General features: G+C 52.9%; 1 protein-coding gene across 2 annotated transcripts; it reads right to left on the reverse strand.

The window, feature by feature from the left end:
• Nucleotides 1-245: 245 nt before the first annotated feature.
• Nucleotides 246-14,510, reverse strand: ZFP91 (ZFP91 zinc finger protein, atypical E3 ubiquitin ligase). Of its 2 annotated transcripts, none has more exons than XM_079309038.1 (11): nt 14,029-14,510; nt 13,364-13,389; nt 8,281-8,496; nt 8,074-8,110; nt 7,545-7,634; nt 7,085-7,207; nt 5,496-5,546; nt 4,887-4,965; nt 4,504-4,618; nt 3,918-4,017; nt 246-3,622 (listed from the first exon to the last, which is right to left on the reverse strand). In XM_079309038.1, exons 1-11 carry the CDS (start codon nt 14,373-14,375, stop codon nt 3,112-3,114), a joined length of 1,695 nt encoding a protein of 564 aa, XP_079165164.1. In that variant the 5' UTR covers nt 14,376-14,510; the 3' UTR covers nt 246-3,111. The 2 variants fall into 2 exon arrangements, with proteins under 2 accessions (XP_079165164.1, XP_079165163.1); XM_079309037.1 differs by having other exon boundaries at nt 7,545-7,637.
• Nucleotides 14,511-15,619: the final 1,109 nt, after the last annotated feature.

A 15,619-nucleotide genomic window follows, 5' to 3' on the forward strand; every position in this document is an offset into this window, starting at 1 on the left:
TCAGTATGTTTATTTTGGTTATGCATTACCCAGATCAAGAGTGAGAAAAACCCCAGGAGTTGAGAAGCAGCTTCCCATGAATACCACAGTGTGCCTGGCTGGGGATCCCAGAGCTGGGGGGTCCCCACATGCCCAGCAGCCCCCAGCCTGGTAGTCAACAGCCCCCAAAGTGCTGCCCATGCCAAAGGGCCTTATGCCCCCTCCAATCCCTCCCCAGGAGGAGAAAAAAAAAATAAATACAGGGGAAAAAATACAAAAAAGTTTATTGCAAACTACTACAATAATTTATTGAAGCAAACTGCATGCGAGTGAAGGAGAGACATCGAGGGGAGGAGGAGCTGCAGGAGGGCTGTGTCAGTTTTAGGGCTTCAGAGGGGTGTGGGAAGGGAGCTACACGTGTCTCCTGCATCAGGGACGAGCAGGCTGTGGTTAGAGAACAGACAGGCACCTGGCCACGGCCAGAAAATGAAAAGGGAGAGCTACAAGAGGTGTCATGGAAGGACAAGGCAGGGAGCGGCAGGGGTCAGAGGTGTCCAGGCCAGGAAGCAAAGGAAATGTTTGATTTTGCATCCCAGAAGGGCAGCCAGGGGTGAACCCTGCTCCACTGGGGTGGACATGGGACGAGAAGCCTCTCCCAGCCCCATGCCAAGTGCTGGGTCACCAGAGGTGAGCAAGCCCTTGGCCCAAAGGCCTTTTAGTGCCATCCCTCGACCAACAAACCCCCGAGCTCTCCTTTAGTGTTCTGTGCAAGGCTCAGCCCACCCTGCACCTCCCACAGGCACAGGGGCTGGCAGAGACACAGCTCCAGCAGCACCATGGCAGAAGGACACAGCCAACCTGCCCTGAGGGCCACCAAGTGTCCCCAGAGAGAAGCCCCACATTGGCCAGAGTGAAAGCATCAGAGCTGGGCTAACTGCTGGCCTCGGTGTGCTGCTCCTCTCTAGCCTGCAAGGAGATGCCACCCAGAAAATTTCCTGCTGGAAACCACAGTAAAGCAATCCAAGAAAGACACTGGATCATCTCAACCAAAAGAACTGGTTCTGTTGAACACCATTCCACCACGGACCTGCCACCAGGTGTGCTGGGCCCCCACGTGAGCCAGGCTGCTGCCACAGCATGAGGACGTGGGGTGCCCACACCCAGGGCATGGGACACCCAACTGCTCAGCCTCGACCCGCCCCAACACCAGGAAGTGCTTCGACTTGCTCCGACAAAGGTATCAGTGTAAGGGGGGAGGGAGAAGGGAGGGAGGGGGCAAACCAGGACAAACAGCCTGAGAAAAGCCAGCATGTTTGGGCCACAGCTGGATTTCCAGGCATCACAGGGGACAGAGTGGGTGTTCAGAGTCAGTTCCCTGTTAATCCAATTAAATTCCACGTTTTATTGCGGTTTTCCAGACCCCAGGTACCCGATTTCATCAAGCTGCTGTGTGCTGCAGACCGACTCAGCTGATCCTGTGCTCAGACAAGATACCTCAGCTCTGCTCCCAACTCCAGAAACCCAACCAAAAAACAGGCAAACAAACAAAAAACCAGGTTATTCTTCACCTCTTCCAAAACCGCTACGATTTCAAGGCCACTGAATCTCCACACAAAGTTTCAGAGAAGAGAAAAAAAAAAAAAAAAAATCCAAGTCTCCATAGCAGACACATCTTATCCTATGTAAACTTTTCCAAGGGCTCAAAGCTGCCCTAACTACACCAGCAGGCAACACCTGACCTACCACATTTCAGGGAAAGCTGGAGTGTCTGTGCAGAAAAGAGAAGCTTTCAGAACACGGCTACACAATCTCCCCCCAAAATAAGGGCAGGGAGAAATGCTGACAGCCCCTTAGTCCCACATCAATCTATTGCCTTGGATAAACAAGCCTGAGAAAACCACATCCAGTCCCTGCTGCGTCTTTGTCTAGACCTGGAAGGGAGAGGCAGAGTTGGATGAGGAGCACCACATCCCCCAGCAGCAAGTAGCTCACGGCTGTCCCGAGTCACAAGAAAAAGTTCCTGGCTAACAACGTCCTTCCCAAAAGGCTGGAGGCAAATCAGGCATTTAATGCAAGGAGCTCACCCAGAGCTAGGAGGGAGGGAGAGACAGCCCATCACTCACCTCATCCTCCTGCTAACACGCTGCTGCAGAGACTCCCACTGCACACAGGCTCTTCTCCAGGGGCTCCCTCTCTACTCTGGAAAAGCTGCGAGACACATCTGACTCCAGAGCGCTGCCTTCACCTCGACTCTCCCAGCTGCTGGCACGATGGCACTGGAGCTCCCTGCACTGGAGCCTACTGGGAAACAGCCTGAACCCCTTCCACCCCCGCCCCCTAAGAACAGAACTAAAAAATACCGACCCTTTTTTAAACAATAAATAAGGAATCTTGTTACCACAACACAAAAACGAAGCATGTTCAAAGTGCAAATTACTGTCGTCAAACTGGGATGCTCCTCCTTGCCTCTCCCACGCAGGGCTCCTGTAGCCCCCGGGCCTCTCCAAGCAAACATGATCTACGAGCCAGGGCGTTCCCTCCCTCCACTTCCTGCCAGGGCTGGAGCAGGGGAGCGCGGTGGGAGTGGGACTGCACTGCTGCTTCACAGCTCACCCTGCCGAGGGGCCAAAGTGCCAAACTGCCAGCCCCGGCAAGGAAGGAGGAGACTGCAAGGACCAGAGTGCAGTGGTGCATAGAAGTCGGGACCAGGGGCAGAGGGAGTCCTAAGGAACTTCTCCAGAGCACGTCCAACGCTTTTTAGTTTGCCAGTGGGGCCACGGCCACGCCAAGGAGCCAGAAAGGCAACTGCTTTGGGGTAGAGCGAAGGGTTTCGGCAGTGCCCCCTCCCTTGGAGAAACGCGACGCTCAATCCAACTTGCTCTGGCAATGGCAGCACGTGCCCCTTTCCACAGAGGGGCCGTGGGAGAGAGAGAGAAGTGGTTGGGAGAAAGAGGATGTGCTGTGATCCGCGCTGGAGGGGAGCAGACCCTTCAGTTATTTACTAGTATTGTAAGTTTTGTTTGACTTTCCTCTCTTTCAGTAAGTGCCTCCTCCTTTTCCTTTTTTTTTTTTTTCCTTTTCCTTTTAAATACAGAGTCCCAACTGTCCCAGCACCCAGGTGCTCCCCTGCCACTAGGGTCCAGTGGAGTCTGAATCTTCAATGAGCACCTCTGTGCTGGCTTCCAGCATCTCTGTGTTCATGACCAGCCCCTCCGGGTTCGCGCTGCTGCCGCTGCCCACGAAGAGCTTGCCGTCAGCCACCAGGCTCACGCGCTCTGCCCCGCCACAGTAGGGCTTTGGCATCCCCTCTGGGCTCAGCAGCAGGCAATCTGCTGGGGGAGCACTGCCCAGGGGGTCGGGGAGCAGCGGGAGGCCCTGGCCATCTGTGGGTGGCACGATGGCCTCGGGATTAGTGCCCAGGATATCGGTGCTGGTGATCAGGGCACCCGCGTTGGCAGCCAGCGCTTCAGCAATGAGCACTTCGGGGTGACTCTTGGCTTTGTGGGCCACGACGCTGTCCTTCTTCTCAAACTTCTTGCCACAAATATTGCAGGAGAACTGGTAGAAGGAGTCTGCATCGTGCTTCTTCATGTGCCAGTTGAGGGAAGCCTTCTGCCGGCAGGTGAATCCGCAGATCTCACACCTGGGAGGGGACAACAAGGAGGTCACAAAAATAGGGACATCAACACATGCTCATATGGACACTAGTGGTGAGGTGGCAGCCCAGGAAAGCAGCAGGGGATTACTAATGTCAGTGCAGCTCCAGCTCTGATTTTACTGACTGAAGGCTTATGTTCCCCAGCTCCGCACCAAGACACTGCCCTGAGAAGCAGGTGAAAACATGCTTGTGTCAAAGGGAGCCAGGCCACCAGGAACAGGCTGCTCTGAAATGGGTGTTTTGGGGAGCAGGAGGGCAAGGCACAGGCAGAGGTACTCACTGCAAGGGCTTCTCGCCCGTGTGGATCATCCGGTGCACTGCCAAGTTGTGGGAGCTCTTGAAGGCCCGGGCGCAGTACTCACAGATGTAATCCCTTTGATCTGAAAGACAACAGCAGTTGCAGCATTGCTCTCCCACAGACCTACTCCCTTTCCCAACTCTCAGAGGCTGCAGGTAAAGCTGCCCAAGAAGGAGCAGAACTACAAGTGCTGGGAGGAGGAGGTGTCCCACAAAACACAACTGCTGATCTGGAGAGGTGAGGCATGATTAAGACTCTCCTAAGAGCTAATAATCCACTCTGACCAACACTGAAAGACTGGCAAATTGGGATAAATCAGACTTTATCTGTAGAGGCTTATTCCTCTACAGAGGCCCTGATGCTTGCCAGAAGAACAAAAACCTCTATAGTCTATTTCTTTCATTTACGTAAGGTAATCCAGAAGACAGTAATACCCTGCTGCTGCTGAAAATCTATGCCACCTGACTTGGCTTCACTCTCCCCAGAAGTCCCAGAGGCTCTTCCCTTCTCCCACTGTCTGTTCACTGACCTGAAGAGGAGTTTGCAACTATTTCCCATCCCCCTGTACCTGTGTGATGTTTGGCATGTCGCAGGAGCTGCTTCTGGAGCCGGAAAAGTCGACCACAGGAGGGATGAGGACACACGTATTTTTTCTTCAGTAAGTGCTGATATTTTATATGATGCTGGAAAGAAAGAGTGGAAGTTTGCAGACTGTTCAGGGCTGAGTGAACAGCTGAGGTTCACTTGAGTTTAGATCTCCATGGAAAATAAAACACACATGGACATCCAGCAACCTCTCAGACACACACAGCTACAACTGGCCACAATGAATTCTTCCAAAATGACAGCATCAGGAAGGGGTGTGAGTGCCAGTGGAGGCTTAGCTCCTGTTCCAAGCACCCCTTGCCTGCCCTCCCACATGGCACAGAGGAAGTGAACACCTCCACCCACCTGCAGGTAGCGCGGGTGAGCCAGGACCGTGCCACAGCCTTCCATCTCACAGCGGACGTACTGGATCGGAGGCTTCTTCCTGGGAAATCAGCAAGGAGAGGGCAGAGTGCTTGGCTGATTCTATCATCAGGTGATTCTATAGATAAAGATTCTATATCTGTCCTATTTAGAATCACAATTCTCTGTGTTTGTGAGGGGCTGATGCATCTCGTGCCACAAACAGCAAGTGCAAGCACAGCAAAGCACTATTGCTCCAAAACCCCTGCCTGGGCTGGGACAGAGTTGCTGTCCAAGAGCCACCTCTTCTCTTGCCACTACTTGAGGGCTCTCCCTAGAGCTAGGAAAACCTCAGGAGATCCAGAATTCCCAGAGCCTTTCTGCTCGGTAATGCCACAGGAGGCATCAACTGAGAAGTGGGGAGGGGGCTGGTTTGCTTGGAAGAAATCAAGCCAACACCTACAGGGGAAGGAGAAGAAGGAATACAAGGTATGCTACTATTTTTCTTTTTTATTCCCTTTAAGGCATAGAAATGGCTTTGGGACAATCCATGTCTACATGTAAGACACAAGGGAACAATCTGCAGAACAGAACTGGGTTGAGATCACTTACCTTCTCTTGGGAAGCCTTGGGCTCTTGTCATCCTTTCTCCTCCTTCCCCTCCTGTAACAGGGATAACAGAAAGAGAACTGAGAGGAGCTTCTTTGCATTAGCAGTGGGCAGAGACTTTGAAGGAGACGCTGCATTGCATCATTAACTGCATGAAATAAATGGGCTAGGAAAAAAACTGAGTGCTAGCTGGAGACAGATTCAAAAGATGGAGAATTCCAGAGAAATAAATACTTCACATGGTTTGCTCTCTTAGTACTTCCCATTTCCTAGTGCATTTTTCATAAACATGTAATTTTGCCAACACAGTCTAGAACCAACAGTGCACCCTATTTGCTCTGCTCTGCTGGGGAACATTCCACACCATGGGAAAACATCCACCTGCCTGACCAGGAAGAATGGGATTAATGATCCAGCAGCTATTTTCCAGGCCTCTGAATTAGCTATAGCAGCTTCTGTACCTGTCAAGACAAAAATCTAGGCTCTGTCTGAGCAGACCTGTGCTCACATGTAAAGTGCAGCCTCCCAAGCCACAGCTCTGCCCAGCTCTGCTTGCCTGATCCCACTGCTGCAGAGACGCTTGAGCAGATTGATGCAAGTATTTTCTAGACTCTACTGAGACATCTGTATTGATGGCAAGCCAGGAATATGCTGAACACACACTCAGCATTCAAACCAAGCCCTCAGAAGAGCCACAGGTTTTATTACATACAAAAAGTAGTGTCTGAGTCAAACAACAAAACCTCAAGCCTCAGAAAGCAGTCTCCAACAGACAAAAATGTTCTCAAAATATCAGCCTCCTCACTCCTCTCCACTGTGAATCAGCAGCAGCTCAGGAACAGCAAGGGAAATTACACCAGCAGTGTGCAGCAGGTCAGCAGAGGGAGCCCGGGCTGTTCCAACCACTCAGAGAAGAGCTGAGGTACAAAGCCACTGCCTTTTTCTTTTTTTGCCCTCACAGTATCCCAAAGAATGGCTTTGACACAGTCACATAAACCAATCTCCCTCTGCTGCCAGGAGGAATGCTTCAGCCATGAGTTCCAGTGACAGCACACCCAAAGCTTTTGGGCTGCTGGCAACTGACTGGGAGGCAAAAGTTTGTTTTACTTCTCAAAAGCCAGGGGAAAACAGCTGATTTTCCTGAGCTCTGGAAAAGTCACAACTGTAAAAGGACACTTACCAACACAAACAAGGTATTCCAGTGACAAGATATCCCAGTGCCTGGCCCCAGCACATAGCAGGAATGCTGCCCTCTCCCACTGACTTTCAGGATCCACTCCAGGCATCACAGGGAACCCATTGTAAGGACACCCTGAAGTATTTCCCACTGTGTGGTCACACCCAGGGAGGCTGACTAATCACAGGAGGATGAAAAAACCCTCCACTTAAGCTAAAGTCTGATTTTTTTGTGGCTGAGCACAGTCAAGACATGAGGGCATAGGGTAAACAGTGCTGCCCTGTCAGCTCTCAGGCCCAGGGGAGGGGGAGGAGGGGGATGGGGGGAACCAACAACAATCAAACACTGTTGTACACTAGCAAGAATGCAAAACACACAGCACACACTGGCATGTGTAACTGCAGAGTGTACTCACTTCCTTGGTGGTTCTTCATCCTCCTGAAACTCATTTTCTTCTTTCACTTCCACTTTAATCTCTTTCTGCCTTTCTTTTTCCTCCTTTCCCTTGCTAGCTTTTCTCCTTTGCTTTGGTGCCTCTCTACAAAGACATAAATGCAAAACATTACTCCAATACTCTTCCCATTGCCTGCTTTTTTTTTAGATTTAAATATAACTAGAACTAAATTCAGGTCTATTCTTCAAGCCCCACTTTCAAGCAGAAGTAAGAACCAGGCTTAGGGAAGTACCCAGCAGCCAGCAATGCTCTAAAGAATTCAGTTCTTGAGAGAAGAACAGTTCTGGCCACTGCAGGCAACATTTAGAACCATTCCACCAGATCAACTAGTACAGGTGCTTTGGGGCATATTAAGCTAATTCAGGTAACATGCCCATATCTTTTTGGTCTAAACCCCCAGTAAGTACATAATCCAATATACTTCTCTAGGTGGGGCTTGTAGGTCTCATCTCTGGGATCATCTTTGAAGGGAACTTCTTCCTCGCTGATGAGCATCTCCTCATCATCATCACTGCTGGGAGAAAAGGAGAGATTTTGGCAGCAACTGCTTGGCCACTACTGCAAGAATATCTGTGCACCATTCCCCAGGCATGAGAAGGACACTATTACACAGCACTTCCTCATCCAGCATGACTGGGGAAAGGTAACAGCTTGCACTGACCAAGGGGCACAGTGACAACCAAAACAGGCCAGGCAGAGCTGTGTCCTGAACCCACCCACCCACAGCAATGAAGCTACCAGGTGGGATGCCCAGATTAAATCTTACTATCCATTTCTCCACAGTATCTCTGCACATCTGTGCACACTGGAACTGCAGAGGCGAGGAGCCAAAGGAGACAGAGCTACTGCCGGTCCCATGGAACACTTCACACAAGCGTTTATTATGGAGCAACTCAAGCCCACCTTGAGACACTGACTAGGAAGAACCACCACAAAATATCATGTCTTACCTGACTCCATCTGGAGGCTGATGCTCTTCTGTGACCACTGAAAGGAAAAGTCACCATTAGGTTTCAAAGAGTGTTCGCTGCAGTGAGCTCATCTGTCTCACGGTACCTCCGTCGACATTCAGAGCGGGAGTGCTGGTGGCAGAAGGCACCCGTGACAAGCAGCACCACGCCAGGCCAGCCGCGCGCGCAGGTCCCTGCCCCACGTACCGTACTCCAGCTGCTCGGCGTTGGGCTCCGACTTGCAGATGAGCTGCAGCGAGCCCGCCTTGGATCGGGAGGCACGCGAATTCTCCGGGTCGCGCTGGCGAGCGGCGGCTGCCGCCCGGCTGCTGCGCCAGCTGCGGCTGGGCCGGGCTGTGCCCACGGGAGAGCCATGGCTGAGCACGCTGGACACCTCCTCCTCTTCCTTCTCTTCTTTGGGAGCTGGAACAGACGTTGCAGGCTCTGTCATCATTGTACAGAACGCCTAAATCCTGCCATTAAATGGCACCTTAAATCACAGCGGCCCCTGCCTGCTGTGGGAACCTGCTCAGCACTCTCTGTTGAGCCAGGACACTCTCCAGGCCTCACATCAGCAAACCTTCCTCACATTGCCCCTAAGGAAAGACACTAATATTCAAAAGCAGCTTGTATTTCCCTTGCATAAAGGTTTCTAATGTGATGATGTGCTGGCTATAAGCACAACAAAAGAGACACTCACAAAGCTCAGCAAGTGCTTTATGAAAGACCAGCTTCAAAGTTGGGCCATGTGGAAAGTCATGTTTAGAGATCCCCCAAACATAAAATTCATTGGAATTGTACACCTGGCAATAACCCTGAGGGATCTGAGCTGGATGTTTCTAGTGCTGTGCTAGAGCAAAAGGCATTACAAACACTGTTAGCCTGAGGTCTCCACACTTATTTACAGCTTGTACAGGTGGTTTCCTTTTGGCTCATGGCTGGTCTCCAAACATGCCTTGGCAAGATAACAAAACTGGCTGAAATGTCTTGTGAGCAAGTTAATCCCTTAAAAACTAAAATTCCCAAGTCCAGTTCATTTGATCTCACTTTTTGGTGCTTGCTGTGACACTGGGCCTTCAGGAACTCAATGTCCTTTCAAATGTAACAGATGATCACAGAATGGTTTGGGTGGGAAGGGACCTTAAACCTCATCTCATTCCAATCTCTGCCGTGGGCAGCAACACCTTCCACTAGTTCAAGTTGCTCCAAGCCCTGTCCAACATGGCCTTGGATACTTCCAGGGATGAGGAATCCACAACCTCTCTGATTCCTCCCAGCCTGCAATCTCCAGTTTTGCATCAAGCCTTCTGAACCGAATGATCCTTTTTCTCCTAGCACGTAGTTTGCTTTGCATTAGTCACTGTCTGCTCCTTGATTAGCAGGGTGGGAATAAGCAACATTGGCTGGAAAAGCCTGACTGGAATCCCGGATGTGAGGCATCACACTGTGCTCTAAACCATCAAGCTGCTGTCCTGCATGTATAAACCTCACCATCAGAGCATGAACTGCACCTTCTTGGCTTTCTTTAGCAGATCTCAAGGTGCCTGCTGCACCTTCTCAGCCCTCATGAACATCTCAGGCTTTTCAATGCTAAATCAAACCCAAAGACACTTGAAACCATCCTCTAGAAATTCCCCACTCAACCACTATCGTGTTGCCAGGGATAGCACACACTCTGCTCTGGAAGAGCTGTATTCCCTTGGAAGATTGGGCATTCAGCTGATCACTTATTTTAAAAAACAGGCTCACAGAGCTGAAGCAGACCTGCCTCAGAACACACCTGGACAGAGCACACCCCTCACCCAGCAGCTCTGCTTCCTTCCTCTAAAGTGAAGGTGTTTGATAGCCTTTTCCCAGGACTTCTCCTTCCTGCTTCCCCTGCTTCAGCACAGCTCTCTAACAGATTCAGAGCATTTTTACACACTGAGAACACCCAGGTACCTCCCAAACCCCACCCTCAGGAGATGTATCAAGTATTTACTTTGCCACAGAACTCACAGTGATACAGAGCTATGAGCTGAAAAACCTTCTCATTTCCTCCCAACATGGTCCCTGGTCCCTATCCAAGGTCAGGACTGCACCAGGAAACTTCTGTCTGTCAAGTATCAGCTGCAGGAACAGCTGGAATCAGCAATCACCAAAGGCCTTGCCCAAAATATGCCAAGTTCTACATTTGGAGTAAATTTTTGTCTCTTTTTCCTTCACAGAAAATAGATTAAAAATTGTGAGCGAGCACCAGTCCCTGGGAGAAGGGACAAGAAAAGGAAACCTGGAAGGACACTCACAGTGAAGTTGTGGCTTTGTTTGGACAACCAAAACCCAAGACTCTGGGCACTGCTCTGCTTTTCAACAGAGCTGAACTTTGATTTGTAAAGTATTTGAAAGCTTCTTACTGACCCTGCAGATAATTTCAGAAAATGCATGTGTGCAATTAAGTGAAAGGAAAATAAACTCTTAATTGCTAAGTTAAAAAGCTGTTATAAAAATAAATGCACCACAAAATATGCACACCTCTGAGATCTAAGGCAGCAACCACACAATGGATAAAGCACCAAACACCTGTTTGGTTTATAATGGCACGGAGAAAAATGACACTCAGGAAAAATATCCAAGTGCAAAGCTCCATCCAAAGGGATCTCCCTCACCAGAGCACTGTGGAACTGTACAGATGGGACACAGGAAAATCCTTGGAGGGCTTGGGCAGTCTGAGCTATTTAAATTCAGTGCATTTTTATAAGGTTTGGTTTTAAGTAAAGACATTTCTCTCTCCAAACACTGACAAAGCCTTAAGGGAAAGCAGTCAGTCCCAAAAGGAGCATGAAGCATTAAGATTAAAGCTCTTAGGTAAAATGTGAGTCCTCTCTGTACAAATCCATTTAGTACTACCTGACTCTCAAAGTTTTCCAACTTTTTTAAAATCTGCCAAACCTGAGTGTTTTCTTAGCAAAAGCCCTGGATTTGAGAATGGGCTTCCAGGGAGGTGAGTCTCCTGACTAAAACCAAAATTATTCCCACAAGGACAGAGAGCGCTGCGGGAAGCCAGACGTGAATTCTACTACACACAGGCACTGCAGCTCCACAAATTCATTTGTGAGCTGAGATTAAAACGTTCTACTTATGCATCCAATACTCCTGCAGGCACGTTGGGAAATCCTGCGACTGCATGACTAAGCAGGCGACAGGGAATAGCCAGGGAACAGCCAGGGAACACAGGCTGACACTGCACTGCCCCCAGGCACCCTGTGGTGACAGTCACACCTCCAGCTGCCATCTCCCCCTGAACTCCCCATCACACCTGCACAGCCAGAATCCCAACAGGATGCTGGAGAAGCCTGATCCCATGGCTCTGTACCATGGCTGTCTCAGGGAATATTCCAAACTGAATTTAACAGTTGACAGTAAAGGCTAATACTGCAATCCCAAAAAAAAAAAAAAAAAAAAAAAATCAATTCTGTATCAGGGAACACAGCACAGAATTCCAAGCCTGCATCAGAACCACTCAGCACCTTATCCCAGCTCCACCCAGGGTGAAAGGACAACTGGGATTGTGTCTTCCAGGCTCACAGGGGACTCCTGGCTACCAAAAACCCTCTTGTGCAAGGAAAGCTGCTGCTTGCTTACACTGGTCTGGCTCCTTCAAAAACTTCTGCTACAACCCAAGAGGAGGAGAAGGAGGGAGAAGCCTCTCTCCTGCTCCTGCACAACCAGTTCAAGGAGGACACTCCTCAGAGTGTCCTGTTTCCAGATCCTCTGCCACCAGCACAAGGGCTCCATCCAGCGTGCAGCCAAGACACAGGAGTGCAGCTTCCTCACTTCTGTCGACTAAAAAACAAACCAGAAACAAACAAACCCCACCCCCCACAGCACAGATTTCCTCTGGCCCAGAAGTCAGCACTTCCCAGTGCCAATTTCCACGCAACAATTCCTACCATCATTTTGGCTGCAAATCTCATCAGGAAAAAAAAGAGCCCCAGAAGTTTAACAAACACTTTTTCCACTCTCACCTTCAAGCACAGCTGAAACTCTCACAGCCCAAGCTAAAGATTTAAATGGCTTGAGTGCAGAGGACCCTCAAACCTGGGAATTTCAGTCTGACAACTTTCACCTCCTGGGGTAAAAATGGGAATATTCTGCCCATTTTCTACCACTACCAACAAACAGTTCTCCTTAAACCAAAATACCATGCATGACCATTAAAGTCTCATTAAGTCTATACACATATGAACCTAAACTTTTTTAGACATTTCAGCAACTGTGCTCTGATGTAAAAGGCTGAAGCTCTGACATTCCCTTTACACAGTGAGGGGCAAATACACACAAGCAAGATCTGGGCTCAGCACACAGTGGTTAATTCTGCTTCAGTCTGTAAAAACACACCTTGCCAGCTGGAACTGTGATGGATTTCCACACCCAAATGGAATAAAGACTTGTAGGAGGAAAGCTAAAGAGTTACCAAAACACGAGAATAACGGCAGCCTCCGAGACACAACTGCTGGCAAACAAACCCAGACAGCTCCAGGAGAAAGGGGAATTCATCTGCACAGGTGTGTGACCTCCTTTCCTCAGTGCTTCATTCTGCCACAATCCTCTGGTGCCAGATCAAAAACAACACTACACAAAGCTCTTTACTTGGACCTGCTTCAGAAGTCATCACCAGGTGAGGAGAAAAGCCCTCTAACTTTTTTTCTTTCTTTCTTTTTAGGTTGGGTTTTGTTTCTTTTTTTTAAAACAAGAAATTTTTAAATAGGTGCTCAAAATTCACAGTGTGCACTGGAAAACAAAAGTGCTGCTCCAGCTTGCAGATCCCCACAGCTGGGGCTTTTGTGTTCTGACCCAACTCACGCCCCCAGTTCTGAATAATTTTCTCTTCCACTCATGAAGACATCAAGCTAAAAAATCCATAATCCACTCAAGCTAGAAAAGAACAAGTATAAATGTCTGAATACTCTGATTTCCACACAAATTTCCAAGGTCTCTCGAGGATCAACTCCTATCTTTCTGAGGACAGAAGTGAACCCAGGATTTGCCAGCTACTTGGGACAGCTGTGCAACAAGAGCTGTCAAACCATGGAGCAGTCCCAAAAGCAATGAGTAGTTTTTGGGGCAGTAAGACTTTGCAGGTTGGGCACGTGCCAACAGCAGCACAATTCCACAATTCCAGAGTATTGAGACTCAGAAAAAAACCTGCACATCACCCAGCACTAAAACATTATTTAAAAGGAAGATCCAAAAGGAGGATTGGGACTTTTTAGATGTACACAACACCAGGAGTAAATAATTCAGCTCTTACCTTTACCAGCAACTTTATCTGCACACCTGAAAAAAAACACAAAACCAAGTGTAAGAGCCAGATGCTATAGGATGGGGGCAGCAACAAGGAACTGAATGATGTGGAGAGGAGCCCAAATCCCTCAAAGTCCCGGTGCCCCTATATTTGATCATTATTTTCAACCCCTCATGCCAAGGTGGATTGTTTCAGCCACAGGAACCTGAGGGGAACTATAGGAATATCCAGCAGCAAAGGCCCAGCCATGCCCAGGAGAATTATGACCGATCCAGGGGGATTTTGTGCTTAGAACAGGGCAGAGCAGCTGCACTTCCAAAGGCTCCGGTGCCCTGCTCAGGGGTCGAAGGCGGAGCGGAAGCAGCATCTCCCCCCGGGAAGGCAGATCCCACCGCCTCCCTCCCGAGACCTTCGCCAGAGGCGCGGCGGGGCACCGGGACGGCGGCCGCTGCCCGAGGGCGCTGCGCAGCCGGCGGTTCCCGGGACACTGCCCTTCCTGGGAAGGGACCGGAACAAAGGGGCGGCGGCGCGGGGCACCCCGCGGCCGGAGGCGGCCCCGGGGCCCGGGCCCGTTCGCGCGGGCCGGGCAGAGCCGCCCGCAGCCCCCCGGCCGCGGCCGCGATCGCGATGCCCGGAAGGCGCGGGCGGCGCCCGGCGCTGCAGGGACTCACCCGGCCCGGGGGGCCTTCCTGGCCGCGGGCGGCGTGTCGGCGGCGGGCTGCTCGGCGGCGGGCCGCGCCCCGGGGCTGCTCCGCCGGCGTCGGGGATACTCGGCCTTACGGCGGCGGGATGCGGCGGCGGCGGCGGCTCCCCCCGCGGCCGAAGCGGCGCGGCCGCGCTCCCGGCCGCCCCTCAGCACCCGGCTGCCGCCGGACTCCTCCCCCTGCTCGGCGGCGGGCGGCGGCGGCGGCGGACGGCGGCGGCCCGAAGCTGGCGGCCTGTCTGCGGCGGGCGGCGGTGCAGGGGCGGGCGGCGGCTCGGCGGCGGCGCCCCCCGGCTGCTCGGTACCCGCCGGCATCGGGGCGGCGGCGGCGGCGGCGGGGCCGGGACGGCCGCGCTCCACCCTCGGCCGGGCACGCCCGCCCCCGCCGCCCGCGGCCAATCAGCGCCCGCCGCCCGCCTTCACGCGCGGCCCCTGCGCCCCGCCCCCTGCCCGCGCCCACCAATCCGCGCGCGGGACGCGAGGGACGGTCCTGCCCCCCAGGCCCGAGTGCCCCCGCCCGCCGCGCTCACGCCTTTCCCCGCCGCTCGCGCGCCGCCCGGCCAATGGGCGGGCCGGCCGGCGCGGGGCCCGCCCCCCCGCGGCAGCGAGGCCAATCAGCGCGCTGCTCCCGCGCGCGCCCCGGCCTCGCGCCGCCTCTCGCGCAGGCGCCGCCGCGGCCGCTGCTCTCGCGCTCCCGCTCCCCCCCCGGCCGGCCCCGCTCGGCGCCCACTCGAGCGCGGCCCCCGCGGCCGCCGCCCCGCAGGCCCCGCCGCCCGGACCGCCCGTCCGCCGCGCGGCCGCCGCCCGGCCCCTAGCACCGCCGGGCTCCCTACCGCCGCCGCTGCCTGCGCCCCTCCGCCTGCCCCCGGGCCTCTTTGCCCCTCGGGCGAGGCCTGGCAGGGGAAGCCGTTCGCTGCCTCGCCCCACACGGCCGCTCCGTGCCGCGGGGCTGCGGCGCCTCCCGTGGTACCGGCGGGGCCTAGCGGCCGGGCCGCTTTTGGCTACCGCTTCTCCTTTAAGAAAAAAAAAAACGCCCCGTCGGGCGGCGGGTGAAAGTCGGTGACAAAATGGTGGCCGGCTCAAGGGGGGCGGGGCACACAATCCTGGCCCCGCCCTCTTCCGTCCCGCCGCCGCGCATGCGCGGTGCCTGACGGGAGTTGTAGTCCGCCGGAGCTGAGGCGGCGCCGGTTCCCCGTTCCCGGCCGTGTCCCCGTCCCGAGCCCGTGGGGGACCCGCCCCCGTGGTGTCCAAGGCCGGATCCCCTCCCCAAAACAACACCAGCAGCGTCTCTTTCTCCCACATGAGCTGCACTAACATTAAACCCACATAAAACCCCGAAACTTCGCCCCCACATAGGCTGAAGGTGCCACCCGGGAGCGGGTTTTGTCACGGTCGCCGTTCTGTCCCCTTCCCTGCTTGGACCTGAACTAATCTTGGCACTTGCTTTGGCTGCAGCGGGATGTGACACCAGGCCAGGATCAAGGGCTTGGATTGGGAAACAGGAGCGGGGTGTGCTTGCTCTGGAGCAGATGGTTTGGCTGATCTTACCCACCGAGAAC

The sequence above is a fragment of the Erithacus rubecula genome (assembly GCF_903797595.1).
Source record: "Erithacus rubecula genome assembly, chromosome: 6".
NCBI classification, from domain to species: domain Eukaryota; kingdom Metazoa; phylum Chordata; class Aves; order Passeriformes; family Muscicapidae; genus Erithacus; species Erithacus rubecula.

Excerpts from the sequence above, each read along its gene's own strand:
- ZFP91 (XM_079309037.1), bottom strand. The coding sequence starts at position 14,375 with ATGCCGGCGGGTACCGAGCAGCCGGGGGGCGCCGCCGCCGAGCCGCCG. Across the intron at positions 5,547-7,084 it reads GATGAAGAACCACCAAGGAA|GAGGGGAAGGAGGAGAAAGG; the intron begins GTGAGTACACTC and ends TCCCTGTTACAG. Across the intron at positions 4,966-5,495 it reads CCAAGGCTTCCCAAGAGAAG|GAAGAAGCCTCCGATCCAGT; the intron begins GTAAGTGATCTC and ends CTGATTTCCCAG.